The following is a 17829-nucleotide window of genomic DNA, read 5'->3' on the forward strand; positions in this document are numbered from 1 at the left end:
TCTTCGAAAGTCGATGTATTCAGGCTTCTACGACGTGAGTTTCGGGAAGAGCTGGTAAAGTTGCCATGACTTGTGACGTCATCAACAACCCCATCATGTGACCATCATGTATATGTACCTAACGAGCCTCCCGCTTGTCTGTACTCTTCAACGAATCCACTTTTGCTCTGTGTGCATACAGACGACGATTTCTTATCAGTCCTTCACAGCATCTGGCAATCAAGTCTATCCCCTCGTGTACATTGGTCCACATGAACCCTCTACAAATTGCCCGATTCAAGGATATAGTAATGCAGAGTTATTTTTCACTGTTAATTGATCAATATATTACGTACTCCGGCAATCCACGAGATAACCACAATGACGAATGGGCAGAGTGAGCAAATTCTAATTGAATAATCCGTCTATTAGGGGCTAAAGCTGCTATTTTCGGATTGAGCGGCCGATTCAATTCCCGATTGGATGTCAGTCGCGTGGCGCAAGGTTCCGTGGAGGAAATAATTGCCTCGTACAACTTTCAACTTTCCCGCGAACTTGATCCCCCATAGCATCTCTTCAAATATTTAATTCTTTAATGCGAATGACGTGATTTTACTTTCAGTACTAATTTACACGAGAGTAAGAACGTTTGGAATAGGGAAGTGCGCCTACTCACTTGATAGTAGGAGAAAATATCTGTAACATTATGGTAGGAGACTTGGAAACCCCCTCCCCCTCTTTAAGGCGCTTGCTGCGGCTGTATGATATAATTTCAGCGTCTACCTTGAAAAGGCTAAGGCTTGAGGTATTTTCCGCCTCGTATCAACGTCGTCTCGCTTATCATGTCTCCTGCCATCGGCCCTAGACGCGATTGGTGTAGGACCTCGATGTGTCAAGATATGATTTATCCGGTCTGATAGGGAAATATAGCCGTGCTGGATGAATGTCTGGAGCTACCTCGTATTCTGACTCTAATAATCCTTATAAAAGAAATATTCATCCCTGCATGCACGTTTGGTCATATTCGTCTTCACTTTCTCCATCAACCAAGCGCTTGCCTTCCGGCATGGCCACTTCTACAGATTCCAAAAACGTCAACGACAACGGGAAAGGTGTCAACGTAGGCTCTGTTGACGGCGGAGCCTATCCATCTCGGCCCATGCATCGAGCGAGCATTTCCAAGGAAGTGAGGGCCGCAGAATCCAATACAACCGACGTGGAGTCGGCATCTGTTCCCATGGAGCTTGACGTTGACGAGAGAGACTTTCGCAAAAAACAGGTATTTCTATATTCTAAGAGCACCAAAAACGCGTTCGCTGAATTAAGGGTTACAGGTTTTCAAAGGCTGGGCTCTGGCATGGTATGTCACTCGAACATAGAATCTCACCCAGGATCAAAACTAAAACTTGAGTACGACACACAGGCTTGCTTATCAGTCTCTCGGTGTTATCTATGGTGACATAGGCACGAGCCCTCTTTACGTCTATTCCTCGACCTTCACCAGCGAGCCAAGCAAGGAAGACATTCTTGGCGCCGTCTCGCTAGTCATCTGGGCCCTGACGATCATGGTCACTATCAAATACGTTTGCATTGTGCTCAATGCGGATGACGAAGGCGAGGGAGGAACATTTGCCATCTACTCTCTTCTGTCTCGATACGTGCGAATTACCCTACATACAGTTCTCTTAGTGTGCTGACATCGTATTCAGGCTCGACTGGTGCGATTTGATCCACGGCACACAAACTTGGTACCGATGCAACGGTTCAATACAGATGATCTACAAAAGCCCAATTTGATGACACGAAATTTCCTGGAGCGGAGCGCATTCATGAAATGGCTGTTGAAAATTGTAGGAGCTTTTGGAGTATCATTGCTTCTTGCTGGTGGGTACAAATGTGTTCTGGAATTGGCAGCTGGTTAACTGGTGCAGATGGTGTTCTCACTCCCGCCCAGTCTATTCTCGGTGCTATCCAAGGGTAGGTCGATATCTGAAATGAACCCGCGATTTAACAAGTGGCTAATGGGAGTATAGCATTACTGTTGTGAATCCTGAAATTTCTTCCTCCACTGTTGTTGGCGTCTCCTGTGCAATCCTCGTTGTCGTCTTCCTCATCCAACCTTTCGGAACCAGCAAAATTGCGAGCACGTTTGCCCCTATAGTGATTATATGGATGCTGTTCAATTTGACATTCGGAATCTACGTATGCCAGTTTAGTCTCCAAAGCACCAGAAAATCACTTTGCTGACTTCATTACTTGCTCCAACAGAATCTAATCATGTATGATTCCTCAATCCTGAAAGCTTTCTCTCCATACTTTGCAGGGTCTTTCCTGGTGCGGAACAAAACGCAGGGCTGGTTACAGCTTGGTGGTATCTTGCTTGCGTTCACCGGAGTCGAAACTCTCTTTGCGGATCTGGGAGCATTCAGCCAAAGGCGAGTATCCCGTTCGTGACTGCCAAGAAGGAAATTACTGACTTATCCCCAGAGCGGTTCGCATTTCCTGGATTTTCTTTGTTTATCCGTGCCTTCTCATATCGGTAATCCTCTCCGGAAAATCGGGAGAATATTTCCGCTGATATCTTTCAAAAAGTATATCGGACAAGGGGCCCACATAAGCGTTGTGCCCAGCGCATATGCTAATCCCTTCTTCCTCACGGTTCCTCCCGGAATGCTTTACCCAAGCCTTGTCATGGCTGTTTTGGCCTGCATTGTGGCCAGCCAAGCCGTGATCACCGGTGCCTTCCAGGTAATAAGACACCATACAACCGGGCCATACAAAAATACAACTGACATCAAAGCAGTTACTGGCACAAATCATGAAATTGTCATACTTTCCCCAAGTCAAAGTTTATCACACATCAAACACCTTTCATGGACAGGTGTACATACCTTTTGCCAATTGGCTGATGATGATTGGGACGATCGTCGTAACAGCTGTCTACAACAATGTAAGTGGTTATAAAGCTATTGCTCATTACTTTCCGCTAAAACATGAACAGACCACCGCCCTTGGCGAAGCATACGGCGCTTGCGTGATTCTCGTCTCCTTCCTGACTACCTCCATGGTAGCGGTAGTAGCCCTGATTGTTTGGAGACTCCCCATTTATCTCGTTCTTCCTGTATTCATCATCTTCGCCCTCTGGGATGGAATTTTCTTGTCCACCGCTCTGAGCAAAGTACCACACGGCGCATGGTTTACTCTAATGCTAGCCGTGATCATAACATGCGTCTTCACTCTCTGGCGCTATGGAAAGGAAGAGCAATGGACAGCCGAGGAATCCGATAATGCCCCTCTATCACAGACCACCGCATTTAAGAATAACCAGTTGAGCTTACACCCATCGTTTGGAGGCTCCTCTATCACTCCAATCACTGGACTTGGGATATTCTTCGACAAGTCAGGCAGCACAGTCCAAACACCAGTGGTCTTCCTGCATTTCCTCCAGAAATTCAGCGCCATGCCCGAAGTATCCGTCTTTCTGCACCTCCGACCGCTATCGGTCCCTTCGGTTGCTCCCAGCGAGCGATACACTGTGACCCGGTGCTATACCTACGGGACCGGGCCCGACAAACAACCTATTCCCAACTGTTATCGCTTAATGGTGCGACACGGATACACCGACGAGATCATCACACCCGATTTGGCTATCTTGGTTCTCGATCTGATTCGCGCTTATGTCGATGAAACAAGTCGTTTTGATCCTGCAAAAGACGAGTCTGATGAAATGGGTGCATTGTTGCGTGCTTGGAAGTCTCAGATCATATACATTGTCGGCAAGGAGCAGCTAAAAATCGCAGCGAGCAGCAATATTTTTCGTCGGATGGTGCTTTGGGTGTTCCTGTGGATGCGGGAGTCTAGCCGAACTAAGATTCAGCAAATGAAAGTGGAGAGTGATAGACTTGTAGAAGTGGGATTTGTGAAGGAGATGTGATTTGTTGTTGCGAGATAGAAAGTATACAGATTTGCCTTTTTTTGGACGCGATGGAAACGAAGCGCACCGAGCGCATCTCTTCCCCGCCTGCCTTAAATTGTATATTTCAGTGTCTTTCCTGGGTTTCGTATCCCCCGCTATCGGCCCAAAGCTAGCTTCCGCAGAAGAAATGGTCTCGAGATCTGCGAAATTCTTCGTATTCCCTAGTTCGAGGCATTACATGATCCCTGTCTTCGATGGTGGCGATCGCTCGCATATGTTTCATCTAATTTTGAGTCGCTATATAGAACACTGAAATGACAGTCAGATTGTCTCTGTCACATAATTTTAACATTTACAAGTGAGGCGCGTTCAACGCCATCAAACAAATCAACCCGGCAACTAGTCCCGCACAAGGGAGTGTCAGGACCCAACCACCAAAGATCCAACCCAGTTGTCTCCAATTAACAGCGCCAAGGTCATAATTCATGAGAGCAACACCCATAGACGCACCAGTCAGACATTGCGTGGTAGAGACGGGCAGACCAAGTCGCGAAGCCAAAAGCACGGTGATAGCTGCTCCAAGCTCAACACTGAACCCACGCGTCGGGGACATCTGGGTAATCTTGTTTCCAAGTGCGCGTACAATATGGTACCCGTAGAACCAAAACCCGATTCCAAGGAGCAAGCCTGCAATCACCAGGAACCAGACTGGAGTAGGCGCCTTGGTTTCGACCACACCGGCATGGAACGTGCTGTACACGGCAGCCCAGGGCCCAACAGCATTAGCGACATCGTTGGAACCGTGCGCGATAGACATCATCATGGCTGAGACAACTTGGCAGTAGGTCCACAGATGCTCGACGCGATCGTCATACCGATGAGCGCGGGCGTGGATTGCACGGAGAGCGGGCGAGTCGTGTGTGACCACATCCCTTGTCACGCCCTGCAGGAGCAGCCACTTGGTATATCCCCAGTATTTTCTGGGCTCCATCCAGGACATACCACGAACGGGGTCGATGAATCGCTCAGTTGGTTCGATATGCTTCTTGCGAGGCTTGATTTCCGGCGTGGTATTTGTGAAGTCGATCTTCTTCTCTTCATCGTCATCCGGTCGCTCGGAGTGAGCTTTCGCGGTAATCTCTGGGGACGACAGTACGGAATCGGCAATTGCGGTTGGTTCCTGTTTCGATACATCTTTCTGGCCAGCCAGAACTTCCCCGTAGGAATCTTCGTAATAGTTGATCACGGCTGAGTCGCCCTTACTCGGGAAATAGAGAGGCGGGTTCTCCTTCATGAGCAGTGGGCCCAGGGGAAGGTGATAGAACTTGACGCGGGTGTCGTTTTTGACAAGACGGCGATTGAAATATGGCACGAAGAAGACATAGGCGATGAAGAGGCAGCCAAAGAAGACCCCGAGGATGATGCCGACTGCATTGCCGGCACCAAACTCCTCCAGTGACGGCGCACTTGGAGCCTCGATGACAATGAAGAGAGCCAAGATAGCACCTGTCACGGCCAGATAAAATGGAATCAAGCGCATGGCCCATTTGAATGAATCGCGTCGCTCAAGGACGCCGTACTTGAGCGTGCCAAAGATGATTGCAGAAAAGCCAGCGGCGATGAGAGGGGCAATGCCCCAGGATGCAGCCACCTGGGATACGCTACCCTTCTTCCAGCCCCAGCTAATTGACGCTTGAGATGCGAACCCGACACCGATGAGAGCACCGACGACAGTCTGGGTCGTTGACACAGGGAAGCCCACCTTGGTCGCTAACATCAACCATGTCGCGCTGCCAATCTCCGCACAACCCATAGCCAGCATAAGAGCACCGGGCTTTCCTTCGAATCTGTCGATACCAATAATACCATTCTTGATTGTGCTGGTGACTCGGGAGCCCATCGCTACGGCGCCGACGAACTCGGTGATCGCTGCCAGGACACCGGCCGTGGCCATGTTCAGCGTCCGAGCCGCGATAGAAGTCGCGTACGAGTTTGCGACATCATTGGCACCATTCCCGAAGGCACTGAAGATGAAAGCGATCGAGGTAAGGGCGAGGATCCAGTCGTATTTTGCGGTAGCTGCTGGCACCATGGCGACGACTACCCTCAGTTCCGAGGAAGGGGAGTTAACTGAGACTTGGATGCGGAAATCAAGCTCGAAATCAAGACTACGAAACAGCAAAACACCTTTATAAATCACGTCGCACAATAGCCACCGCCAAGCGCAAATTTGAATAAACGTATGTTATCTACTTGGCTGATCCATCGCTCGGCTGGATGTCATACGAAGCTCAGCCTATGGTAAATCCATTATGGCCAGCGTGCACCTGGCATTTAGCGGTTACTGGTTGAGAGCAATCCATGGCATTGAATGTCTCCTATGAAAGTAGAGAAGAATTCTCGCCGAGACCAGACGCCAAGGGCGGAGTGAGCTGGATATCCGACGATGAACGAACCTGAAGTAGATCGAATTGACCAATAAAATTAAGCTCACAGGCACGTTTATGGGGGACGAACTGTTATTGAGTGCAATTTTGAGTAATTCGTGGGTTGGGGCTCGGCGCCGAGATCTTGGAGGTCTTCGTCCGTTGGGCGGGCGGCACTGCCTGGCTTGGCGGTGTTTCGCGCTCGGTCTGGAATATTGCACGGCCAAAAGGGGCGGAATTATTTGCCACTCTCAAAATCTACCTCTCGAACAAGATCACTGTTCTCGTGCATCCGTGCCCATAAAGTCCATATAACCTAAACTGGATCGATTCTATGCTAGTTGAGGGTATCACATTCAATATTTTTGTACGAGATCCAAATCATCACGCAATCATCTCCTGCTCTGGTTTGTCATCATCCCGACTGATTCCGTGTTCCACCAAAACATCACCATGCAGTTTAAATGCCTGTTCCATCTTCCAGTAGAAGGGGCTCGAGGTTGAGAACAGTGCTTCAATGGATTCCAGCGAGCGGTTACGGGTTTCAGGGTAGACTATATCATTAGCGATGATCTTCCAACATTTAATATCGGGGCAATGCATACAGAGGTAAACAGTTGGTATCCAGATCAAATTGAGACCGGCGAAAAGGAAGTACGTTCGGCTCTGCAAAAATATTGTCAGCTTTGTCTGCAAAAAGATGACGTGCAAGCGAACCTTCAGAGCCTGGAACATGATCGGATTGACCAAAGTGGTCATGCCAACACCTATGGCCCAGCCAGTAATGCCAAACCCGTTCCCCTGAGCTCGCAAATCGCTGGGGAAAATTTCCGTGGGGATCAAGAATGCGACCGTGCCCCAGGTCGCAGCATAGCTGTTATGAACACCAGGTTAGTACATATGGACATCTGGAACTGAATGTGCCGGACTTACCCAAGGTTAAACAAAAACAACATGGCAATAGCCCCGGGAGCGTACTGCGCCGCTTTGGCGGGATTATGCAATGAGCCCTCGTAGACAGACCCAGCCTGGAGCACGGTTAGAGGGAGATCAGCAGATTCGAAGTAAAAACTTACGATTAGATTGACGGCAAATAGCACTGCTGCGCCAATTAGAAGACAGACACGACGGCCTAGGCGGTCGACGATCTGAGCGCTGATAATGGTACCGATGATTCCGATCGTGTTGATACCCCCAGCCAGCCCATTCTGCGTAAGCTGGGTGTATCCGGCTTGTTTTAAAAGCACAGGAGAATATGCAGTGACGGCCTATAATCGACCTGGTTAGCTTCAAGAAAAGAAAATCCCGTAAAATAGACTCACAGTAATACCCGTCCAGGAAGCCATAATTTGTAGCCAGACGCATAGCCAAGCTCGTCTTCCTAAATTCGGATGTATCTTTCCACCCTTGCCGATCAAGATCTCTGCAAATTGGATAGAATGACCCTTACTTTCCTCTGCCAATGTGACGATTTCAAAGAATTCCTGATCAATTTCATCTTTGGTAGCTCGGTGCTGACGAAGTTTTTCCAATAGCTCACGCGCCTCTGCCTTGCGACCCACTGAAGCGAGGTATCGGGGACTATCCGGTAGCATCTTGATGCAACAGACAAGGAAAAGGGCCGGAAGGCATTGGAAGGCAAGCAAAAATCGCCATCGCACCTCCGAGTATCCGTTGTCGACGAAGGCGAGACCGAAAGAGATCCAGTATGCGACTGAGATGCCGAGGTCTAGAAAGTGTAAGAGAAACATCTATTAAAACCTCAAAATGAACATTCAAGGGTCTTCTTACAATTGGCAATGAAAACGTAACCTAAAAATCCTCCACGGTGATCTGCCGAAGAGGTTTCGGACACCAAGACAGGGGTGATACCGGTCAAAGCTATATCACCGTGAGTTGGTGCAGGTTGGAAGTTTCGATCCTTTACTCACCTCCGGTGCCAATGCCCGTAACCACTCGAGCACAAATCATAAAGTTCGAGTTCTGAGCAGCACTCTGTAGTGCACCGCCGATCAATGCAAATATCGCGCCCATCAGCATGCCGTTAATACGACCAATTCGATCAGCCAGGTATCCTCCTGCAAAGCAACCAAAGATAGCACCAAGGTAATAGACACTGACAATGCCACCCTGGTGCGTGGTGTCAGTCACGGTGCCATCAGGCGTACCAATGCCGACCTCTGTGACGTATTTGGGCGAAGCATTGACACCACCCATGACTCCCTGATCATATCCCTCGAAGAAGATGGATACGAGGGAGAAAACTTGGATGGTGATATTCAACTGCCGCGGCGAAAGCCGCTTCCATAGCGTCGTATAGCCCATTTTCGTCGTTTCTCTGTCCCATTCCATTCATCGCAATTATCGGATGCTCGTAATTCTTTATATACATGGTGGGGCGTTCTCGGGCATTCGGGTCGGTAGTCGTTCTGGGGAAGTTCGGGGGTCGCTCTACCGGCATTTCTCATTTAGGCGTCTAAACGTTTAACAGTGCCCGCCAAAGTCATCATTGCCTGAGCTTTTACAGCTGAGTCATCGTTCGGATTTATCGGATGCTCGCGTCTCTTGATTTAAGGTGGAGTGCCCCGGACGATCGGCCTGCGGCTTATCCTGGAGAAATGCAAGATGGCTCCACCCCGGCATTTGTTATTCAAGCGTTTAGCCGGTTAACAACTTTGCACACGCTCACTTGTGGAACGGTGACATAATAATAAGCGTTTTGCCGATTACCCGTTTAGCCGCCTCACAACATCCAGCACTCTTCGTGGTTCGGCTAACCGGATGTAGAATGCGGTACTCCAGCGTATGTTAACCATTCAGCCGGCGATTGGACTTTGGTTTCCAATAAGTACGGCCGAGTTCTCGCTCACGTCTCTCCATAGACACTCCTGGTATCGACGTCAAATTTCCCATATAGAGCAAACTATGGGTTCCACTACGGTCAACGGCACTGGCGGCCATGCCTTGGACCTAACCGTTCTTGGTCTGAACAGCGGAACGTCAATGGTGAGTATTCTTGGTTGGTTTTCATACGAAGAGCAAACTAACAGTGAATGTAGGATGGGATCGACTGTGCTCTTTGCCACTTCCGACAGGAGACTCCCGAGTCACCGATGCACTTTGAGTTGCTGAAGGTAAGTATTCTCGTCAGAATCGTGTAACACAACTGACACCGGAAATAGTATGGAGAGATTCCTCTGGAGCCGGTCATCAAGAAGCGGATCATGAATATGATTCTGCGCAACCACACTTCCCCGTCCGAATTATCGGAAGTAAATGTCATCCTCGGTGAGACGTTTGCGTCTGCAGTGCACGAATTTTGCAAGGAGTACCACGTTGACATCGGTTCAATTGATGTTCTGGGCTCCCACGGCCAAACGATCTGGCTGCTCTCTATGCCTGAGCCTGGAGAGACCCGCAGCGCATTGACGATGGCGGAAGGATCATTCCTGGCCTCGCGCACCGGCATTACCTCAGTGACCGACTTCCGAGTGAGCGATCAAGCTGCCGGCCGTCAGGGCGCGCCACTGATTGCCTTTTTCGACGCCCTTGTATTACACCACCCGACAAAGTTACGTGCCTGCCAGAATATCGGCGGTATCGCGAACGTGTGCTTTATCCCTCCCGATACCCACGGTGGTGTAGACGAATGCTACGACTTTGACACCGGGCCAGGCAATGTTTTCATCGATGCAGTTGTGCGTCATTACACAAACGGAGAGCGTGAGTACGACAAGGACGGCGAGATGGGTGCACGTGGTACAGTCGATCAAGAGCTCGTCGACGATTTCCTTCGCCACAAGTACTTCGCCCTTGATCCACCAAAGACAACTGGCCGCGAGGTTTTCCGTGATACGCTCGCGCATGAGCTCATTGCCAAGGCTGAAGCGAAAGGACTTAGTCCTGACGATGTCGTCGCCACCATCACTCGCGTCACCGCACAAGCTATCGTGGATCACTACCGTCGCTATGCCCCCAAAGACCTAGAGATCGCAGAAATCTTTATGTGCGGTGGCGGCGCGTATAACCCTAATATTACCGCATACATCCAAAAGCACTATCCAAACACCCGCATCATGATGCTTGATGAGGCCGGTATTCCAGCTGGAGCCAAGGAGGCTATCACCTTCGCGTGGCAGGGTATGGAGGCCATCGTGGGTCGTTCTATTCCTGTTCCCACGCGCGTCGAGAACCGTCAAGAATATGTGCTCGGAAAGGTGTCTCCTGGTAAGAACTACCGCAAGGTCCTCCGCCAAGGTATGCAGTTTGGTGCTGGCCACGACCATCTCTCACCGGTGAAAGAGCTGGTCAACTATGTCGATGGCAAGGTGTTCGACAACAAGTGGCAATAATGGTCTCTTGAGGAATACTTACCTGAGTCACTTGAACTCTCTTGCATGGGATGGTGTAAATAGACCATATTTCGTTGTATAGATAGACGCTGGAAATGAAATTCAGGAAAATTGTACAAGTATTATCGAGGTCGATCTCGAGAGACAATATTCATCCTATGGAATCTGAACAACCTTTTTTCAACCATCGCCTGTCTGGTTAGCCGGAACTCAAACTGGATCAATAGGGTACTGTAGAGCCAACCCCACGTCGCTCCACTGACTTAGTATCAATGGTCGGCTCCATCGGGCCGGGGTTAGGTTCTGCAACTTGTACCCGAAACTTCCTTTCAGACACTCTGAACCACTGACCATGAGTGAGCATTCGCAAACATTGGCGAGTACAAGCGATTTTTGTCCAGGTCTCCATCATCCTATCACTTTTTTGCTGTAGGACTTCTCATCGTCAACTTCAGTCCTTCCCAGTTGCTTGACAGCATCCCCGTTGCCACGCCTTCACAGCTTCTCCCCGCACCTCGCCTCGCCGAGGGCGGAAAACGCCTAAACTCTCTCGCTTGCGATACCGAGCCCGACAAGATTTGGGACGAGTAAACATAAAAATGCCACAAAGACCACGAAAGCTTCAACGTATTTCTAAAGCCTGTAAGTCATCCGATATTCGAGGCGGAGTTGACTATTTGGCTTGTCTGGCGGCGTGATGCAGCTGAGTGAGTGGTCCTGAAGTCGGTCAGTAACCAATCACTCCTCTAGGTGACTTTTGCAATCGACGCAGCATTAAATGCGGCAAGGGTGACTTCCCCCTAGGCCGGTGCCGGAATTGCGTGGACTTTGACCTGCCGTGTACATTTGATCGCCCGGCAAAGCGCCGTAACACCAGGCGCAGCACCTTGACTGACAGCCAAGTTCCGAAAGCCTATCCGGAGATTACATCTGTGGCAGTTGGAGCAACATCCGGCTCTTCTATTCCTCGACGCTCACACTTTCCTGCCTTGGCTCCGCGACAGCCAGTGTCTATTGGAACCCAGTCCATTCTGGGCTCCTGTTCGCCAGCGAATGATTACGATGATGACCGAGAAGAATCCGGTATACGACCTTCATGGACAGCTTTTGCAATTAGCTGTGACCAACAGATCCAGAACCTTGTTCAGGTGTATTTCGAGATCGTTTATCCGATGTAAGATTGGAGACCTTTCGTCCCTGATAAACTGTTGACGACGTGATAGATTCCCTTTGTTTCATCGGCCGTCTTTCATCGAGGCGATCAAAAGCCAGAACCATCTCCGAGACCAAGGTCTCTTTGCTTCAACGATGGCTGCATGTGCTCTCGTATCCGGTCGAGTGCGTGACGGAGCATTGTGCTCCAAACGCTGGGACCGGAAAGAACTTATGGAACCGCCTTCAGAAGTTTACTTTGCAATGGCCCAAAACTCCATACCCGATGAAGTGGTCGCTGCTAAAGGTATAAATTATATGCGGGCGTGCGCCTTGCTAGCTATTACCAGTATTCAAAATGGTCAGATCAGGAATATGCAGAAATTCTCAGGGTTATATCATACCTTGACTTCTATGAATGGACTCTATGATGAGAAGCTCTGGCCAAAAAGCTTGAACACTATCGAAATTGAAGAGCGCAGAAGATTGGTAATGACGACCCCAAGGTGTCTTTGGTTGGTTTACTTCATTCTGACTAACTGTAATGGAAGTTCTGGTCGATCTACACACTGGATATTTATTCCACAATTGTGTGGGGCGGCGTTATTCGATATCGCGAGGCCCATTCGCTTGTGCGCTACCCCAGCGAACTCGACGACGAGCTTATCACGTCTCATTCTTATGGTGTACCGTCCACATCGCTAGGACCAAGCTGTGATAACAACGATTTTTCCTGGCTCCGAGGCTGGAACTTTACCACGGATCTCTACCGTGTTCTTGAGCATATAATCAATAGCAATCGACGCCGGCTGTATCCGGCCGAGAGAGACCCAGTGTCACCCCTCTTTGGTCCGGCACCTGTATGTGAATTGGTGATCATGGAACATGTCCTCTCTATGTACTCCGCACTACAGTCACGATTCCGAGAAACACCTCCAATCACCGGCGATATGACCAAAGATCTCTTTGGCTTCCAATCGGCCAACATCCATGCAACGATGCAACTTCTCCGGATGGTCTTATTATCTACCGAACGGGCCGGGGTGGATCGAAGATGTGATGTCGCCGAAGAGATGCTTAAGGTGTTCTCAAAAATGCCCTTAGAATACCTCAAAACGATCAATTTGCCTCTGGTGGGTTTTTCTTTTTCTTTTCCATAGGCGAAGTGAATTCCGCTGATGACTTGCAGCTCCATCACATCGGCGGCATCGGCTCTATCTTGGGCTCCGTTATGGAAGACAACTTGTCTGAGACTTCCTACCAACGGGCCCGTGCCCTAGTGTAAGTCCCGTTGACTTCGCCATCATTCAAGCCCTCTCGTACTATACTAACTTTTTGGGAAGCCTTAAAACAGCAGATTTCCTTGACCGTCTCGAAACGAGCCTACATCGCGCCTCGGGAGCTAGTGAATGCCTCCGGTACCAGGTCGGCCGCATTGACGGATTCATAGGAACATCACGGGAGCTCAATCTGCATACTACTCCAGTGTCTTCAGGCAACGCCGATGTGTGCTTAGGTACAAATACACAACCTTCAGTGTCGACAACCAATGCCCATGGTGGTCCGAATACCGCCTTCGAACCGTCGTCGGCTCTGGAGGACCAGATGTCGCTGTTTCAGGTGCCTTTAGAGCTGCTGATGGATTGGCCTTTTCCGCTGGATACCTCGAGTTCCGAGGAGTTTCCGTCTCTGGCGTTTCAGTAATTTGGGTGGTTGGCTGTCAGTAACCAGCTCTGAGGTTGATACAATGTCAAACATTTAGCGCCGTTTCATGTCCCAGGGGAGGATTCGAAGCATATCTAGGGTCATGCTGCCTCAGGTAATCTCTCCTACTTTCTACGTACACCGAAGCGCTGCTTTCGAGCAAGATCCGTCAACTGAGGAATCAGACACCTTCCTGTAAGGAGATAAACTTGAAACACTGCCTGATGGCTCCTGTGATTGGTTACTTATGGAAGTTTGGATATTTATTCCGAGCGGACCATCGGCACCCATGTTGGCGCGTAACGTGAGAGACTTGACTTTATATATAGAAAAATGAGCTAGAATTTCCACCTTTCGTCAATATCCACGATTAAGTAACTGCGTGCGTATTGGCGGGCTTGGCAGGGCTGCCGGTCAAATACTTTTGGCCGCTGTACCTGGATTGGCCCCCTCGTCGATCAATCATCGAGAAATCCGCGACAAAATACCAGGACACGTTTCTTAGTCAACAACCCTAGTCCATACGAGATAACTATACCATCGACAATGAGTTCCCTATTCCAAACTTCCAGTGAACCGACACAGAAGCGCCGAAGATCCGGAAAGGCACATTCAGCTGCTGGGAATGTAAAAATCGTAAGATTCGATGCCAGTTCGCCCCGCCTTAGGCAACAGTCTGTGCCTCTTGCCAGCGCAAGGGTCTCTCGTGCATCAGCCATGAGTACGCTAGCTCTCAAGACGCAGCCTATCAAGCCGTGGAACGGCGCAATGACCACTTTGAGGGTCTGGTGGCGCAGCTGCTACAAAACCAAAGAGCCCATTCACCATCCCAAAGATCATCATTTACCCCTGAAAGTGGACAAGGATTTGTTTGTCGATACCATAGACCCCAGGGTGATACACCTTCCCAAATCAGACAATGATACCGCTCTCCAGAGTGGTCCAATATCATCCGGCTCCCTGAGCTATATTCAGTCATTACTTCCGTCTGCTGCCATTATCAAGCAGATTCTGGATCGCAACCCGCTTTGTGTTCAACCATTTTATTTGTTGGTCTGCTCAACTGCACCTGCCCAGGTCGAACACCGGACTTCATCAGAGTCTAGTCAGCCAGTGCACGTCGCACAGAGGATCATCTAAATTGCCCTATGTTTACATTAACCGATACAGGATGTTCCAGAACTCCGATTCGATCAGCCTAATCACCAGGTGGCACAATATTTTGTCAGCGTCGTGTCTCACTATGTTACTTCCCATGATTTACTCCTCGACTCTCTCGATGGCTTGGAGACTCTCCTTCTGGAGGCTCGTTATAATATCCACGTAGGCAATCTCCGGGATGCCTAGTCTCTCTTCCATCTAGTGTTAGGGATCGCCGGCTTACTGGGTCTCTTCGGCGTTGATGGAAGCACAGCTAGATCGAGGTCGCGGAAGGTAAAGAATTATTGAAAGTGAGAAACGGTATTTCTTCCCGGGGCATTGCGCTCCATAACTATTCAGCTTTGGCCAAAAGCTAGCCTCTGTGACCCCTCCAGCAAGGAACCCAAGGACGAGGAAAGTTGTGGAAATAAGCCGATCCGGAGGATCTACGGTCTACATTTAGGCCTCCAGCTTCAGCTCCTAATTATACCCTAGGTCTGGCTTAACCACCAAATGCAAAATAATAATAAGGATATGCCATGGCCCACTGTCATTTACAGGGAGGCTTGCGTCTCGCGCACTAATTTCTGGATGGATGATCTGATCGACATTCTCATGAGCCTGGATCACCAGAAAAGGTCAAATAGTGAGCCAAGTTTACGTTTAACATAAGCTCAATATACTTATTGCTGACCACAGGGGCTAGTAATCAAAGCCAGTTACAAATATTTTCCAGGGTATCCATAGGGCTGAAAAGGCTCGAGGGTAGGTATCTCATCAAGGGTCCCAGTAAACGCCAAGGCCTTTCTCAGCTCCTCACTTCGCAGCCACACTTAGCACCTCTCGTATGTACGGGCCACTTAAACAATCAGGACAACCATAGCAATTAACCCGCCCATTCATAGACTACCCGCGAAGGTCCATGACAGATGGTAATTTATGAAGGGGCCGCTTATCCATCCAAGGTGGGCTATCCCTGTCCGTAGGCTTCTGCCGTGCGTAGCTACGAGACACGTTGGAGGGGCTATGTTTCCAAGGATTGAGGGGCTTAGCTGACCCCACACCCCCTGTCGCGGCTAATCCCCTAGGGCTGTTCACCAGTTACAAACATATCGAGGCGGATCTCACGCACAGCGAACGGCACGCCTAAGAACACATGTAACTTTTATATTTAACCACCTCAATCGCCACACTTTCTCCTTGGTAGTGACGTAACGACAACAGAGTACTTCTTCTATCCTTTACAATTAGCCCTTAAAATGCGTGGGTTTCTGGTTACAATTGGCCTCTTCGCCGCTGCTATTGCGGCAAAAAGCTCGAACTGCGCAGATGGCCTATATATGATCGTTGCCAGGGGCAGCGGCGAACCCGCGGCTGCCAGTCCAAAGGGACTCTTTCCCAAGAACTCCGCATCTGCTGGGTATCTAGCACAGCTTATTGCAGCGCAAATCAATGGCTCGGAGATTATGGGCGTGGAGTACCCTGCAACTGAGGATAATCCCCCCTATCAGCAGTCAGAGAGCGACGGGGCAACTGCTATGCTGCAGCTAGTGAATGAGTACCATTCGTCATGCCCAGACTCAAAAATGGCCCTCTTGGGCTACTCTCAGGTACGTGGCAAGAAGATTCCGTGAGTTGCTGATGAAGATGCTCACCCGCTGGTTGTCAGGGTGCCCAAGTAGTCTCTGATGTCGTTTGTGGTGGCCTTGGTGGCATTTTTAACCATGATGCACCATTATCACCAGAACTAGTCAAGAACAGCAGTAAGTATCCCTGGCGTTGTCGACGATTTGCTGAAGCTGACCCAACTGCAGTTGTTGCGATCGTCCTGTGGGGCGACCCGACGCACATTGCTAACACAACATACGATCGCGGCACAAGCGTTCACGACGGTGTAAGTAATAACGCCGTGGTCACATCTCTCGTTGCCATTTGTCTAAGACTTCTCAACTAGATATTCCCGCGAAAGAACAACACTGTGTGCAAGCAGTACAGCGATCGTATGGCATCTTGGTGCGACAAGGGTGACCAATATTGCGACGCAGGCAAGAACGAAGCAGTCCATGGGAACTACCTTCCGAAATATAACAGAACTATGGTGCATTATGTGGTTGAAAGATGGCAAAATTCGACGGTGTCCTCCACCACGGCCACGTCCACAGGGTCAACCACAAGCTCGGCAACCAGCCGTCCGTTTACTGGCGCGGCTTCAGGGCTGACTGCGGGCCAAAGCTTATACCTAGGATGGCTTCTGATGTTGCTCTCCTGTGGATTATTCTTTGGTTGAGAAATGCTAAGGCAATGGCTAATACTAGTGTGAGGATTTTGGTGCATAATCTATGCATTTATCTAGAGTTTCCAATTCAACATGGAAGCACTCTTTCTACCGTCCTTTCTGCCATCTCTGATCGCTTCTTTTCTCTCTGAATTTCTGCTATATCTCTCACTTTACCTGTCAAATTAATATTGCAATACAGGTAAATTATATCCCGTAATAGTGTAAAACGTAGCTAATAGGAGAGATACGTGAAATTCGATTATACACCTAGGACTACGGATAAAGGAGTGGAAGCTTCTGCTTGCACGACAGTAGAGTAGCCGTCCTACTTATTTGAATTTCCTTTGTCGGCTCCACTAAATATCTAATAGATAGTGGCATCCTTTTAGTGCCAAGGTTGACGTAGGCCACGGTGCAACACCCTAGGAAACACCGTATCTTCCTGAACTTGGTTGCATCTTCTATAAGAACCCTACTTCCATATTATTACGCTTATAGGTTAATCTAGCTTTCTCAAATCCTCGACGCAAAAATGAAAGGATTTCGAGTGGTCTTCATCATACTCATTCCTCTGGTGTGTCTCGGCTTCATTGGTAATTTCGTTGCTGCCGATACAGTGCTGAAAGGTGAGGTGAAAGAAAAGGGCCAAGAGAAAACGAAGCCGTTAGACGGTAGAGCATTGAAATATTCGAGCCCAAAGGGAAATCCCGAGAAACAGACTGAGGTTTAATGATTAGCAAGCTACGTCAAGTATCCAAGATTGAAGCTACACCGGAACCTGAAATGGGCTCACAGGCGTCGCTTTCTATCCCCATACCGTTCCTTTCGTTTCCGGAGCTCGTTCATAGTTCCGTTATCAGAATACGCTTCAACTGACCCTCG

The 17829-nt window shown here is 49.2% G+C and overlaps 6 protein-coding genes across 6 annotated transcripts; 4 read left to right on the top strand and 2 right to left on the bottom strand.

Annotated features, from left to right (window-relative positions):
* Positions 1–1045: 1045 nt before the first annotated feature.
* Positions 1046–3913, top strand: N7498_006121 (potassium transporter 19; the record flags this gene model as incomplete). Its single annotated transcript, XM_058453183.1, has 11 exons — positions 1046–1258; positions 1314–1339; positions 1403–1637; positions 1689–1863; positions 1911–1956; positions 2013–2181; positions 2248–2425; positions 2467–2518; positions 2610–2727; positions 2783–2929; positions 2981–3913. The coding sequence occupies 11 exons, from the start codon at positions 1046–1048 to the stop codon at positions 3911–3913; spliced, it is 2292 nt and encodes a 763-aa protein (XP_058307374.1).
* A 334-nt stretch (positions 3914–4247) lies between these two features.
* Positions 4248–5987, bottom strand: N7498_006122 (inorganic phosphate transporter; the record flags this gene model as incomplete). Its single annotated transcript, XM_058453184.1, has 1 exon — positions 4248–5987. The coding sequence occupies one exon, from the start codon at positions 5985–5987 to the stop codon at positions 4248–4250; it is 1740 nt and encodes a 579-aa protein (XP_058307375.1).
* A 718-nt stretch (positions 5988–6705) lies between these two features.
* On the bottom strand, positions 6706–8673 carry N7498_006123 (uncharacterized protein; the record flags this gene model as incomplete). Its single annotated transcript, XM_058453185.1, has 7 exons — positions 6706–6875; positions 6927–7195; positions 7255–7349; positions 7398–7589; positions 7644–8050; positions 8113–8202; positions 8253–8673. 7 exons carry the CDS (start codon positions 8671–8673, stop codon positions 6706–6708), a joined length of 1644 nt encoding a protein of 547 aa, XP_058307376.1.
* A 573-nt stretch (positions 8674–9246) lies between these two features.
* Positions 9247–10673, top strand: N7498_006124 (UPF0075 domain protein; the record flags this gene model as incomplete). The annotated part of the gene is made up of 3 exons (XM_058453186.1): positions 9247–9327; positions 9381–9455; positions 9504–10673. 3 exons carry the CDS (start codon positions 9247–9249, stop codon positions 10671–10673), a joined length of 1326 nt encoding a protein of 441 aa, XP_058307377.1.
* Positions 10674–11272: 599 nt separating this feature from the next.
* Positions 11273–13529, top strand: N7498_006125 (uncharacterized protein; the record flags this gene model as incomplete). The annotated part of the gene is made up of 6 exons (XM_058453187.1): positions 11273–11315; positions 11424–11847; positions 11897–12314; positions 12377–12958; positions 13015–13106; positions 13169–13529. The coding sequence occupies 6 exons, from the start codon at positions 11273–11275 to the stop codon at positions 13527–13529; spliced, it is 1920 nt and encodes a 639-aa protein (XP_058307378.1).
* A 2399-nt stretch (positions 13530–15928) lies between these two features.
* N7498_006126 (uncharacterized protein) lies at positions 15929–16623 on the top strand (the record flags this gene model as incomplete). Its single annotated transcript, XM_058453188.1, has 3 exons — positions 15929–16279; positions 16339–16432; positions 16484–16623. 3 exons carry the CDS (start codon positions 15929–15931, stop codon positions 16621–16623), a joined length of 585 nt encoding a protein of 194 aa, XP_058307379.1.
* Between the last annotated feature and the right edge of the window lie 1206 nt (positions 16624–17829).

The sequence above is a fragment of the Penicillium cinerascens genome (genome assembly GCF_028974065.1).
Source record: "Penicillium cinerascens strain IBT 15544 chromosome Unknown contig_6_segment0_segment0, whole genome shotgun sequence".
NCBI classification, from domain to species: domain Eukaryota; kingdom Fungi; phylum Ascomycota; class Eurotiomycetes; order Eurotiales; family Aspergillaceae; genus Penicillium; species Penicillium cinerascens.